Source organism: Salmo salar, chromosome 16 (assembly GCF_965601325.2).
Source record: "Salmo salar chromosome 16, fSalSal1, whole genome shotgun sequence".
NCBI lineage: Eukaryota > Metazoa > Chordata > Actinopteri > Salmoniformes > Salmonidae > Salmo > Salmo salar.
Genome location: NC_138306.1, coordinates 77,349,550 through 77,364,606, shown reverse-complemented (window position 1 = coordinate 77,364,606; position 15,057 = coordinate 77,349,550). Strand labels below are relative to the sequence as shown.

The 15,057-nt window shown below is 46.5% G+C and overlaps 1 protein-coding gene across 3 annotated transcripts in view; it reads left to right on the top strand.

Moving 5' to 3' along the window:
- The window catches only part of LOC106574706 (collagen alpha-1(XVIII) chain), a 90,341-nt gene that overhangs the window by 52,729 nt on the left and 22,555 nt on the right, over positions 1-15,057 (top strand). The window contains exons 1-2 of one of the 3 annotated variants that reach the window (XM_045697863.2): positions 78-1,319; positions 14,331-14,878. In XM_045697863.2, the coding sequence (XP_045553819.2) occupies positions 293-1,319; positions 14,331-14,878 (1,575 nt within the window). In that variant the 5' untranslated portion in view covers positions 78-292. Of the gene's footprint in view, positions 1-77; positions 1,320-14,330; positions 14,879-15,057 lie in introns of those variants that run through there. The other 2 variants (XM_045697865.2, XM_045697866.2) reach the window with 2 other exon arrangements.

Sequence of the window (15,057 nt, the reverse complement as noted above, 5' to 3'; positions counted from 1 at the left end):
TTTCCCTGTGTGTGTGTGTGTGTGTGTGTGTGTGTGTGTGATGATTCTGCAGTGGGCCGGTGCATGGAGTGAAATAGTGAGCTGTGCTAGAGGGAGGGTCAGTGTGTGTGTGCATGCTAACAGTGTGCCTTATGGACAGAGGGGGCTTGAGTGACTGTTGACTAGCCGGCTAGTAGGTGGAGGAACAGTAAGAACACAGACAGAACTCAGTGCTTGTTGGATCCAGTGTTTGTTGTGGAATCTATACTCTCAGACCAGGAGGTTCTGGGTGACGGTTGGTTGAAGGAGCGGGATGTCTAAGATGACGTTGTGGTTGGGACTTCTCCTGGCTCTCAGCGCAGGTCGTCTGGATGCTTGGTTCTGGAACAAGGACCCTGATCCTACTACCCAAGCTCCAACGAAGGCTCCGTCGCTGGGCAAGGAAGGAGGACAGCCCAAGAGAGGTGAGGAGAACCTGGCAGGGGTTGGGGAAGAAATCATCAACGTGGCTGATGGGATCCGTAAGTTTGTGCAGACGTGGGACGTGACCCCAACCACTTGGACTGACGGAGGAGTGGCGAGCCCTACCACACAGACGGTTAATAAGGAGGAGTCTGGGTCTGGGGAAGGATCTGGGTCTGGGTCTAAGGAAGGATCTGGGTCTGGGGAAGGATCTGGGTCTGGGTCTAAGGAAGGATCTGGGTCTGAGACGGGTTCAGGATCCGGGTCTGGTTCAGCATCTGGTGTAGGGTCTGGGTTTGGATCGGGGGCTGAGTCTGGTGTAGGTTCAGGGACCGGCTCAGGTTCGGGGTCAGGGCTTGGAGAAAGGGAAAGCTTGGTTCTCCCCACTAACCTAACAGGGATGGTGGAGGATGACCTCACAGGGGTTGAGGGGGTGAAACAGGGCGAACCAAAGACCAACCTCTCTGACATCACCTCTCATGACCATAATGGAACCTGCCACCTCGTGCCCTCTGATTGGCCGATCTGCATATCAAGGGGGTCGAAGCATTTCTCGCTGCCCAACTTCCTGAACCACACCTCTGTGGAGGAGGTTGGCATGGCCCTGAGAGAGTGGGCGTGGCTGGCCAAGGCGGGGTGCCACCATGGAGCTGAATGGTTCCTCTGCCTCCTCCTGGTGCCCAGGTGCCCGCTGCCTGGCCAGGTGCTCGCCAAGGTTCCCCTTCTGCCCTGCTGCAGCTTCTGCCAAGTCCTGCAAGACAGCTGCTGGCCAGCCCTGGATGACGGGCGACTTCCTGTAGAGTGTAATTTGCTGCCCGACAGGGATCAGGAGGCGGGGTTGCGGTGTCCGCCATGCGTGTCAGTTAGTAATCGGAAAGGTAAAACCGCGGGTTAGAATGTATCCTGTTTGGAGATACATTTTGAATCCGGTTGTCTGGTCATGACAGCTGTGTGTGTGTGTGTGTGTGTGTGTGTGTGCGTGTGTGTGTGTGTGTGTGTGTGTGTGTGTGTGTGTGTGTGTGTGCATGCGCACGTGTGTTTAACACACCTTTGTGAAGCAGCATAGAGACGTGTTATCCTCACATTTGAGCGACTTCAAAATGCTTGGCGGCGGTGTGGACTTTCAGTCAGGGACTGCTGATGATTGTACCTTGTTTTGGGGTCAATCATACTCCACTGCACGTGCTCAGAAGTGTGACATGAACACAAGCATGACTGACCGCCACTGTAGACCACCAACCTGGGAGAATTTGCATGTTGTGTATGAATGTTAACGTTAATAATAATGTTTTGTCTGCATAGAGTGGAGACAACCCATGAAATATACATGAAGCATAGGACAAAATCATGCTACAGCATGTCGTTTTCCGACAGTGGAAAATTATTTTCCTGCATTCTTCCCAATGCAGCGTTTATGAGTGTTCAGATATGCTCGTATTGTAGGGTGGACGTGTGATTCATGTGATGCAGTAAAGAAGCATATGGAGAAGTGGAAAATGCACAATGTTTAGAATCTGTTCTCCAGGGTTCGGCCCCACAAAGGGACAGGAAGACTTCTATAAGAGCTACCTCGGCTTTAGCTTGGCAGGCTATGGCAGCTCAATCATTCCCTGCTGAGTATGCACGGGAGAATTGATTGTCTGAGTTCAGAGTCACAGCACATAAAACGCATCAAGCCATATTTATCACACAGCTGTTTCCCCATGGGGATTTGTAAGTGCTCAGGTTTCTTAGCATGTTATTGAAAATGTTTTTTATTGTCCGTGTTAACTTTACTTTTACCAAGTAGGGTAGGAGTTTAGATAAAGTTGAAAAGTTATCATAAACCATAGTCCTATTGTTACGCTCGTCGATGGAAGGATTGGACCAAGGTGCAGCGTGGTATGCGTACATCTTAAATTTATTAAATGAACACCGAAACAAAAACAAATACAAACGAAAACGTAACGTTCAGTAGGGCATACAGCACAGTACCAAAAACAAGATCCCACAAACTAAGGTGGGAAAAAAGGCTGCCTAAGTATGATCCCCAATCAGAGACAACGACAGACAGCTGCCTCTGATTGGGAACCATACCCGGCCAACAAAGAAATAGAAAATTAGAATGCTCACCCAAATCACACCCTGACCTAACCAAATAGAGAAATGAAAAGGCTCTCTAAGGTCAGGGCGTGACAGTACCCCCCCCCCCAAAGGTGCGGACTCCGGCCGCAAAACCTGACTCTATAGGGGAGGGTCCGGGTGGGCATCTAGCCTCGGTGGCGGCTCCGGTGCGGGACGTAGACCCAGCTCCGCTCGCGGATCCGCCATCGCCATCTTCGGAGGAACCGGACCGTGTATCGTCGCCGGAAAGCCCGGACCGTGGGTCGTTGCCAGAAACTCCGGACTGTCGCCGGAGGCTCCGGACTGCCGACCGTCGCCCTGACCGTCGCTGGAGGTTCCGGACCGCCGACCGTCGCCGGAGGCTCCGGACCGCGGACCATCTCCGGAGGTTCCGGACCGCGGACCGTCTCCGGAGGTTCCAGACTGTAAGCCGTCTCAGGAGCTTCCGGACTGTAAGCCGTCTCAGGAGGTTCTGGACTGTAATCCGTCTCAGGAGGTTCCGGACTGTAAGCCGTCTCAGGAGGTTCCTGACTGGGAACTGTTGCCGGAAGCTCTGGACTGGGAACTGTCGCCGGAAGCTCTGGACTGTGAAGGCGCACTGGAGGCCTGGTGTGTGGAGCCGGGACAGGTGGCACCAGACTGGTGACACGCACTTCAGGAAGAGTGCGAGGAGCAGGCACAGGACGTACTGGGCTGTGGAGGCACACTGGAGACCTGGCGCGTAGAACTGGTGCAGGATATACTGGACCATGGAGGCGCACTGGAGGTCTGGAGCGTATAGCTGGCACAACCCATCCTGGCTGGATACTCACTTTAACCCGGCAAGTGCGGGGCGCTGGCACAGGATGCACTGGGCTGTGAAGGCGCACTGGCGACACAGTGCGTAGAGCTGGCGCAGGATATCCTGGACCGAGGAGGCGTACTGGAGACCAGGAGCGCTGAGCCGGCACAACCCGTTCTGGCTGGATGCTCACTTTCGCATGGCAAGTGCGAGGAGCTGGCACAGAACGCACCGGGCTGTGGATGCGCACTGGAGACACATTGCCTATCTCCGCAAAACATGGTGTCTGACTGGTCACACGCTCCTTAAAGCGAGTGCAGGGAGTTGGCTCTGGTCTGAAACCTGGCTCCGCCAACCACCCCGTGTGCCCCCCCCCCAAAAAAAAATGTTTGGGGCTGCCTCTCGGGCTTCCGTCGTGGTCGTGAACTTCGGAGTCGCCGTTGATCCTCCCTCGCTGCCTCCGTCTGCTCCCATGGAAGGCGATCCATTCCTGCCTGGATCTCCTCCCACGTCCAGGATCCCTTTCCGTCCAAGATATCCTCCCATGTCCAGGATGTCTGCTCCTCCTGGCCACACTGCTTGGTCCGTTTGTGGTGGGATCTTCTGTTACGCTCGTCGATGGAAGGATTGGACCAAGGTGCAGCGTGGTATGCGTACATCTTAAATTTATTAAATGAACACCGAAACAAAAACAAACGAAAACGTAACGTTCAGTAGGGCATACAGCACAGTACCAAAAACAAGATCCCACAAACTAAGGTGGGAAAAAAGGCTGCCTAAGTATGATCCCCAATCAGAGACAACGATAGACAGCTGCCTCTGATTGGGAACCATACCTGGCCAACAAAGAAATAAAAAAACTAGAATGCCCACACAAATCACACCCTGACCTAACCAAATAGAGAAATGAAAAGGCTCTCTAAGGTCAGGGCGTGAAACCTATAAAATAGGGGTTAGGCTGTAAAGCCACTATTTTTGGAAGGCTCATTTGAAAGAAATGCATAGCAGTGTAGTAGTATACATATATGTCACTGTTTTCCTTTAGTTGTAATACATGACAGAATAGGTCAATATGAGACATGACTGTTTCCTAATATTGTTTGTTTCCATAGTTTGCACTCGTCGTGTTTTTGCACGACAAGATAAATTACTTCAGCACATGTTCATTTGTGATTTACTTGGTGCTTCTGTTTGCCAAGCAAAGCTATGGAACAGCATCGTGCTTGTCAGCATGTCGTTCTCTTCTGGGGTGCATTCCTAGACTTGTACATACACACTGAATCAAACACACACACACACACACTCACAGTGCACTCTTTCCTTTGTTTACTTGAGTTCACTTGTCATTTGAGATGGGAGTTTAAATGGAAAGTCCCTGTTTTGTTGTGGAGTTGACGTTAGTCTGTTTTATGGGGACTGTCCCTTAGGCCTCTCTACCACTGTTGTGCCTTTTTATTTTCCAATATCCTGTTTTACTGAGTTCACTAAGTTTGTCCTATTAGCATGAAAGGTGGAGATGGATGAAGGGATGCATGGGTTGATGGGTAGGCTGATGATGGACCTATAGGTAGAAGGATGGAAACAAACAATTACAAACAGCCATCTTAAGATTTGACTCAACTATCTGGCTGAAGAGGGTCAACCATCTTGTCTCTGTCAATCTACAAAGCATTTTCACGCCACTATCTGTACCAATGGAATTCGGCTTGGTGGGCGACAATCAATCCGACCCTTATCGAGATTCGCCAGCTTCCTTTCATTGCCATCTTTATATTACACAGCCTCCATGCTGCATTCTAGTATTTCTGGGACTCAATCAATGTCTGAAATCAGTGAGCATGAGGATTGGAATGTAGAATGTTTCTAGGAGGAGTGGATGATGCCTTCTCAGCAGAGCAAACCACTGCAGTCTGAACAATGGATTCATCTCATCCACACTGGTGCTGTTATGGACAGTATGGGGTGCGTGGCTGGGGGTGGTAGATTCATGGAAAATGATCTGCTCTGGGGAAGAGTGTGGCCATTGTGCTCTCTGGTTTGGGAGAAAGGGTGAGGGTGTCTGCGTGCCCCCTTCCAACAAGGAGCTGTCTGATTCGGACCAGACCGGGGCACTGAATCTCCACGAGGGGTCATGGGTCGCACCCACATTTTTACACAGTATGTCAGTGACAGTTGGATGTAAAGGGTCGAAATGAGTCAATGAAACGTCCAGTCATCCATGTGAAGAAGAGTAAAGAGCAAAACAAAGAGAAAGAGAGAGTCGTTTGTGTCGGGGATTTACCAGTTCATTACATGTGAAGGTTCACGTTGGTTCACTGGGAAACAAGTGGGTGGTATAGCGTTCTTGTTGCCCGCGTTGATGTTATCATGCAGTGGATCATGTTTCGTCATAAACAAGTCTTGATTTCTGTCATATCTGTTATGTAAATGGATATTATAGGTATGTAGGTAGACAAACCATTGCTCTACAGTATACCAACTCAGATCACTGCAGACAGTTGAATTCCCAGAGGATTCCAAGTATGGGTAAAAAAAATTGAAAGATGGGCCCTTGCCAGAGAAAACCTAGCAGCTGTGGCGCCAAATGTTATGTTATGTATGACCAATCCAACCATTAGCTTGAATAGCAGAATGGGGCTTTTCTGACTTTCAGCCAATTTAGCCAATGTACAAGGTTGGATTTAGTGATGTCATCTTTGTGGAGTGCTCTGCTTTCTTGTTTCCTGTTCCATCGTCAGACATCTTTAACTGACCATAGCTGGGGTTTGGCCAAATACGGATTAAGGGCTGACCTGGGAACAGTGGAAATGCCATAGATGTCACAGCTGTGTTGCCTCACTCTGAAGTGTTAACTGATGGGCTTTCAGTTCTGGCACTGCTCCCCATTCTGTAGCTCTCCAGGTCCAGTTGGTCTGGTCCCCTGGGATGTGTCACAGCTGGAGAGGTTGGACCATTTAGACTTTCTAACAGGGGGGTCCTTGGAGAGGATGAAAAGTGGAGTTAGATACTCTATATCTCAAACACCAGCTGACATCTGTCTGTTTCTGGTACAGTAAGATCAGTGTTTCACATTACAGCCTGTTCCAATGGTCTTTGATGGGCTAGTCACCACTTGTAACAAGCATTGCAAGTTAGCACCAACAATGATGATGACTTTTAGCTACTTACATTTATATATTTATTTTTTTTACCCCTTTTTCTCCCCAATTTCGTGGTATCCATTTGGTAGTTACAGTCTTGTCCCATTGCTGCAACTCCCGTACGGACTCGGGAGAGGCGAAGGTCAGGAGCCGTGCGTCCTCTGAAACACAACCCTGCCAAGGGTTGCTTCTTGACACGATGCCTGCTTAACCCGGAAGCCAGCCGCACCGATGTGTCGGAGGAAACACCGTGCACCTGGCGACCGTGTCAGCGTGCATTGTGCCCGGCCCGCCACAGGAGTCGCTAGTGCGCGATGGTACAAGGACATCCCTGCCGGCCAAACCCTCCCCTAACACGGACGACACTGGGCCAATTGTGCACCGCCCCATGGGTCTCCCGGTCTCGGCCGGCTACGACAGAGCCTGGACTCGAACCAGGATCTCTAGTGGCACAGCAAGCCTTAGACCACTGCGCCTCTCGGGAGGCCCCCGGCTACTTACATTATTGTAATTAAAGTACATTCTTATGTCTGTACAGTACTTTTTGGCACTGTCATCTTGGAACCTGGAGTTTTAAATAAACAGTTGTTTGGTGTTCGGCCTCTGGGTCTCTCTGATGCATCATTGAATTAGGAAAATAGTTTTCTGTTGCTCTTTGCACACAGTTAGTAGGCCTTCTCATTTTCCCAAACAATTACTTATTACAGTTTTCAGACGAAGAGAACAGCACCATTTCTTCAGCACGGTCTCGAGGCAATGAAGACTTTTACAACGAGGTAGCGTTCTTTTAACTTTTTTTATTGTTCACTGTGACATACCTAAGTTTATTTAAAACAGAGTGAAACTCAGACATGAGGTAACTAGACGGACTGTAGTTGAGTCAATGTTTGGGTTGCGGGACATTTTAGGTACGCCCTCTTGGCTTGTTATAAGAGGAAGCTCTTTGATAGGATAACAGAAGTGAAGATGAGAGGATGAAGATAGGATAGAGAGGCGAGGGGATAAAATAATGTTATACAGTACATACGGAAAGTATTCAGGCCCCTTGACTTTTGTCACATTACAGACTTATTCTGAAATGGATTAAATAATCCCCCCCCCCCCCGTCAATCTACACATATTACCCCATAATGACAATGCAAAAACAGGTTTTTCATTTTTTTTGCAGAAAAACTCAACAGAAACACCTTATTTACATAAGTGTTCAGGCCCTCTGCTATGAGAGTCGAAATTAAGCTCAGGTGCATCCTGTTTCCATTGTTTCCATTGTTTTCTACAACTTGATTGGAGTCCACCTGTGGTAAATTGAAATTGATTGTACATGATCTATATAAGGTCCCACAGTTGACAGTGCATGTCAGAACAAAAACCAAGCCATGAGGTCGAAGGAGTTGTCCGTAGAGCTCCGAGACAGGATTGTGTCGAGGCACAGATCTGGGGAAGGGTACCAAAACATTTCTGCAGCATTGAAGGTCCCCAAGAACACAGTGGCCTCCATCATTCTGAGCAATCGGGGGAGAAGGGCGTTGGTCAGGGAGGTGACAAAGAACCCGATGGTCACTCTGACAGAGCTCAAGAGTTCCTCTGTGAAGATGGGAGAACCTTCCAGAAGGACAACCATCTCTGCAGCACTCCACCAATCAGGCCTTTATGGTAGAGTGGCCAGACAGAAACCACTCCTCTGTAAAAGGCAAGACAGCCTGCTTGGAGTTTTCCAAAAGCCACCTAAAGACTCTCAGACCATGAGAAGCAAGATTCTCTGGTCTGATGAAACCAAGATTGAACTCTTTGGCCTGAAGGCCAAGCGTCATGTCTGGAGGAAACCTGGCACCATCCCTACAGTGAAGCATGGTGGTAGCAGCATCATGCTGTGGGGATGTTTTTCAGAGGCAGGGACTGGGAGACTAGTCAGGATCGAGGGAAAGATGAACGGAGCAAAGTACAGAGTGCTCAGGACCTCAGACTGGGGTGAAGGTTCACCTTCCAGAAGGACAACAATCCTAAGCACACAGCCAAGACAACACAGAAGTGTTTTCAGGAAGAGTCTCAGAATGTCCTTGAGTGGCCCAGCCAGAACCCGGACTTGAACCCAATCGAACATCTCTGGAGAGACCTGAAAATAGCTGTGCAGTGACGCTCCCCATCCAATCTGACAGAGCTTGAGAGGATCTTAAGAGAAAAATGGGAGAAACTCCCCAAATACAGGTGTGCCAAGCTTGTAGCGTCATACCCAAGAAGACTTGAGGCTGTAATCGAGTAAAGGGTATGAATACTTATGTAAATGTCATATTTTTTTTTTTTTATACATTTGCTAAAACGTCTAAACCTTTTTTTGCTAAGTCATTATAGGGTATTGTGTGTAGATTGAGGGAAAACATTTTTTAAATCAATTTTAGAATAAGGCTGTAACGTAACAAAATGTTGAAAAAGTCAAGGGGTCTGAATACTTTCTGAATGCACTGTATATACAGCTAAATATATCAAGTTTCAACATTGACATAAATGTAACTGTTTATTTTATTCACTAAGGAAGATTGATTAATTCTCAGTGTAATGTATTGTTATGGATATGAATGACTGCAGGTTGGTGTATGTATTCATTGGCAAGCAGGATTTTTGTAGCTACAAGATCTCTCACGTTTTTTCTAGATTGTATTCGTATAGTGCTTTCCATCATGTCTAAAAGTACTTCATACCGTAACTCACCCTCATCCACTAGCTCCTACCTGGGTGATACAACATGGCAGCCATTTTGTGCCTTACAGAAACCACCCACCACACATCAGCTCCAACTAGTTTTCTCAATGTATGTGTTGCACGCAAACCCTCCTCCTGGACATATTAAATGATTCGTCATGGTCTGAGAGCCAGTCGTTAGCCCTCGTCCCGAGCCACTTCAGCATGTTTAGACTGGCAGGCCTGTTGTGCTGGGCTCTGGGCCCAGACACTGGGTACTGTACTTAACAAAGCTTATTGGATTCCCACATGGCCCACTTTCACATGCATAGACACACACACACACGCATCCTAGTTTTGATTTGGATTCTTTAGTTTGTGCATGACATTCTACGGTCAGTGCATGCATTGTTTAGGCCACTCACTTCACAAAATGATGCTGCCATGTTATTCCAAATATGGAAGTTCATGATATAGCAGGTGACATACAGAGATCAGGTGACTATCAGGTGAATAAGCTCAGCTGACAGACATACAGTGCATTCAGTATTCAGACCCCTTCACTTTTTCCACATTACAGTCTTATTCTAAAATTGATTAAATTGTTTATTTTCCTCATCAATCTACACACAATACCCCATAATGACAAAGCAAGAACAGGTTTTTAGAATTCTTTGCATATTTAAAATGTGCACTATAGGCCATGGATTCCCCAATCTGGGGGACGTGGGAATATATTCCCTATTGGGATGGGACATCTGCAGTACGTAATCGACAGGATATTCCCTTAATCTATGTCTGACTGGGAATCCCTGGAACGCTGTAAGGTTCCCTATTACTGTAGTGCTGTGGAACGTCTCTGAGCGTTGCCAGGATAGCGTGAAGGATCAGACCAGTGTGGAGAATCATGGAATAATGTCAGATTGGGAACAGGGAAGAGAAGCTGCCTGCCTGGCCAGCCACCCTGGTCCCATGTGGCTCAGCTGCTAAATGACTGAAATGAAATGTGATCCTGGCTTGTGGTGGTGGTGTTCCCATGTTCTCCTCTGTCAACAGGCCATCTGCCTGCATGGGCTTGGGAATCCCCATTCAATGCAGTGCAACTCAGACCCAGTTGATTTTGTATAGTGCAGTACAAGTGAGTGAGTCAATGAATTCTCTATTATGACATCCATGTTGGCAAAACATGGCTGATATGTAACTGGCAATACTTCCTGACAGCTATAGTGGATACATTCCATATTCCTCTTTTGTTCTGCCTCTCTTATCTATCTTTTTCATTATCGTTCCTTGTTATGTTCGGTAGACAGAAATAAGTTACTCCCTGAGGCTCTTTTCTGACTCGGGTTAGTGTTTGGTTAGTGTCTGCGGTAGTGTTGGGTTAGTGTCTGCGGTAGTGTTGGGTTAGTGTTGGGTTAGTGTCTGCAGTAGTGTTGGATTAGTGTCTGCGGTAGTGTTGGGTTAGTGTCTGCAGTAGTGTTGGGTTAGTGTCTGCGGTGGTGTTGGGTTAGTGTCTGTGGTAGTGTTGGGTTAGTGTCTGCGGTAGTGTTGGGTTAGTGTCTGCAGTAGTGTTGGGTTAGTGTTGGGCTAACCAGGCCACAGCTGTGACTGCCCTAGCGCCCTGTCAGATGGACCAATAGCAGGTGCCTCCGATGAGAAGCTGCCTCCCCCTCGCCCTCTCTGCCTCCCACTAATTGGCTGAAATCCCACGGGATCTTCAGCTAAGCTTCGGTTGACTTGCAGGTTTAGAATGTAGATAGCATAACAACAGTGTCCAGTGAGACCCTAGCTGGTTTAGCAATATGGTGTGGGAGTGAGTACAGACTGTACAGACTAAGTGGTGTTGCTGTGTTAGTGTGTGGAAACATATGTTTGGGATTAGTCCAAAAAGTGTTGAGTCTCTTGTTCCAATTCATTTTAGGATGTAGTACGATAGTCCTTGGGTATTGGTTGTTGTCCAAGGGCTGCACCCAAGTGCTATCCAATAGTCATATAAATGCCATTCACACAAGTCACAACTGGAAGTATGATACTAATATGAGACATGATGCATTTTAAATGTAGGCTTACTCAACCACCTGAAAGGGCATTCATAGATTTAGCCCGTGGTAACTTGTAGAATAGACACTGGCTGGAATGCAATTTTAACCAATCAGCATTCAGGATTTAGACCCACCCGTTGTATAATCTTCATTATAAACTGGGTGGTTCAAGTCCTGAATGCTGATTGGCTGACAGCCGTGGAATATCAGACCCTATACCATAGGTGTTACTGTTTTAATTACATTGGTAACCAGTTTATAATAGCAATAAGGCACCTCGGGGGTTTGTGGTATATGGCCAATATACCACGGCTAAGGACTGTATCCAGGCACTCCACGTTGCATCGTACATAAGAACAGCCCATATCCGTGGTATATTGCCCATATGCCACACCCCCTCGTGGCTTATTGCTTAAGTATGATATGATATTGCGCTTACTTATGAATGACACTTTTGGCCATTGCGAAGTTAGATCCCCTTTAGGATACACTATTAGCTATTGGAATAACTCCTCATAGCTCAATCTAGATGCTCTGAGACTAAATGACTGTGTTACGGAGTTCACTTCCCCTGTTTAAGTTTACATCACTGGAGGGATAGGAAATCTCAAGTATCTCTGGTTCGTGTGACATTCACATTGTACAGTGTGGGCTTTTCTGTAAACAGCTGTCATAAATCTACTCTGACAGTTCACCCATGAGAGGATGTCTGTCTGTCCAGTGTTTAGTTCCCTAGAGGTGCTATTTCATGTGAATGTGATGGTTAGTCTCATGTAACTTCCTCATTTTCCTCTAGGCTATTTGAGTCCATGGGAACTGGATTACAGTCAGACGTTTTTCCATGCTAAAACAGCCCAAGTTCATTTGACACAGTATTTGCCTGCTGAACCCCAAAACTCTCTCCATAAAGGCGTATTTTTGCTTTTATTTTACATCTACTACCTAGCTTGGTCAATCAGTCTGAAACCATATTGAGTCTGAAGCCCTATTGAGTCTGAAGCCTTATTGAGTCTGAAACCCTATTGAGTCTGAAACCATATTGAGTCTGAAACCCTATTGAGTCTACTGGGGTTGGTCCATGTGGTCTGAGGTTTGATATTTCACTCTGCAACAGACCTTTGCTGACATTTCGCTGACCTTTCGTTAGGTCACGAGTTGGTACCCACTGGGCACATACTTCAGTTCAACGTCTAGTTTTGATTTACATTTGGTTGAGTTGTCAGCTAACGTGAATTCAACGTGAAATCAACAAAACATTTCACCATGTCATTGGATTTGAGTTAAAAGTTGGGTTAAAGAAAGACTAAATTCCCTTACGTTGATGACTTTTTTCAAATTTCAATCTGTTTTCCACTTTGATTCAACATCATCGCATATCATTTTTTTGGTTGAAACGATGTGGAAACAACGTTGATTCAACCAGTTTTTGCCCAGTGGCTTTTGTTGTTTTCTCCACTGCACATGTATGGGTATGACCTGAGGCACTCATCCCGGCTAAGTCACTTCGTGAAGCACAGCACACCAATCAAGGCATGATGCTTTCTAATCTGCTACTGCACTGTGCCCTTGTACTCTTCGGTAACCTCATGTCAATGATAAAGTACTCTGTGTATGCTTACTCTATGCCCTTAACAACTGACTCAGGATCAGTTTGGCTGTTTAGCTGAGGGTTAAGTTTGGGGGTATGGTAAAGGAAGATGGTACAGGCTTAGAAAAAAAGGAGCTGTCTAGAAGCTAAAATGAATATTCGGCTGTCCCCATAGTAGAACCCTTTTTGATTCCAGGTAGAACTAGGGTTGCAAAGCTACCAGTAGTTTACCAAAGTTACTGTAATCTTCAGTCATTTTTGGTTATTAACAGAGAATAATATATGGCAATCTATCATAACTTTGGTAATTTATACTTGAATAACTTTTACAAAATGTATTCATACAGTATATAGGATTATTTTTTTTCAATATCTGTCCATATTGGCCACAGGTTTCTAGTATATAGACCATCTGGTTCGAGAAAAAATAGCCTAAATAATGAAACTCTGCAACTCGTACAACTATAGACTTTTTTCACAACTGCCACCAGTTTGACACTGAAACATTGTCAACAAATGTATAGTTAAATAAATAAAAGTGTGTAAAAAAAATTATAAAATATATTTCATGCTGTAACCCTCATATTAAACACCAATGATATTCACTAAGTTGATGGTTTATATTTTGGATAAAGTTTTTCAGCTTTTATATTCAATGTTTTATTGGAAAATCATCTTATTTAATACACTGTATGTTACATGTGTTACGGTCACACAGAGTTCCAGAGATAATTACAGACACCTGTGATAATCTGAAGTAGCCAAAAGAGACACTAGATGTCTTGTGATAGATTAAATAAAATCCTTGAAAGATACCAACATTCTGGTAATTTACTGGTAAACTTTTTAAGTTTCCAGTAATATACCCTCCCTTTGCAATGCTAGGTAGAACCCTTTTGGTTCCAGGTAAAAACCCTTCTGGGTTCCAAATTGAACCTTTTTCACAGAGGGTTTTACATTTTACATTATCTTATGGGGACAGCCAAAGAACCCTTTTTGGAGTGTATAGCTGATCCTAAACCAGTGGTTAAGTGCGTAGCGTAAACAGGAGCTGAAAAAAAAGGTCTGGTCCAGAAACAACTCAAAGTCCTAGTCTGAAAGAAGCCCTGGGCACTTCATGTTTTACCTTTATTTAACTAGGCAAGTCAGTTAAGAACACATTTTTATTTTCAATGACAGCCTAGGAACAGCCTGTTCAGGGGCAGAACAGATTTGTACCTTGTCAGGGATTTGAACTTGCACGGGATTTGAACAACGCTCTAACCACTAGGCTACCCTGCCGCCACAGACTAAATGTAAACTTAATGTAGACTAGATCTGAATGAAGACCTAGGCACTTCATGTAGACTAGATCTATAAGAATTGGACAAATCAGAATGCAAGGTGCCATTTTTATTATACTGCTTACAGCTATCCAATGTTTTCAGATCTACACAGTGCCCTGGGACCTAAGTAAGGGCTAGTGCTTTGTTTCTGGACTGGGCCAATGGGACTCCTGTACTGTAAGCGCTAGCTTCGTGTGTGTAACCTCACTTCCTGTCCTGTCTCTTCCCCTGCAGCAGAGAGTGGTGTGACTCTACTGCAGCTGATTGGAAACCTGCCTCCTGATGAATCCCGGGCCGGTCCGGGGGGGAAACCCGCCTACTACTTTGGAGGGCTGGACGGGCTGACTGCTGCGGGACAGCCGGCCCTGGCCCACCTCCCCAACCCCTTCTACAGAGACTTCTCCCTGGTCTTCCAAATCATCCCCTCCAGCCCCGGGGTCCTCTTCTCCATCACAGACGCCTCCCAGAAGTTCATGTACGTGGGGGTGAAGCTGAGCGCCCCGGACGCTGACGGCAGGAATCAGAAGATTCTGTTCTACTACACAGAGCCCGACTCTGAGGCCTCGTACCTGGCTGCTAGTTTCACCGTGCCCTCCCTGGACATGGTCTCCTGGACCAAGTTCTCTCTGTCCGTGTTCAAAGACCAGGTGACCTTCTTCATGGGGTGCGACGCCTCTGGGAAGACGGTGAAGTTGGAGCGCTCGCCGGATGACATGGAGCTGGACAGGGGGGCGGGCATCTTCGTGGGTCAGGCGGGAGGCGCGGACCCAGACAGGTTCGAGGTACAGTATGGATGGCCAACCACACCTCTAATGCTGACCTGACCACGCATATTTACCTCTAACTTTATTGTTCTCTCATGTAAAACATATTTATTGTTCCCTCATGTAAAACATCTTTATTGTTCCCTCTTGTAAAATATCTTTATTCTTCCCTCATGTAAAACATCTTTATTGTTCCC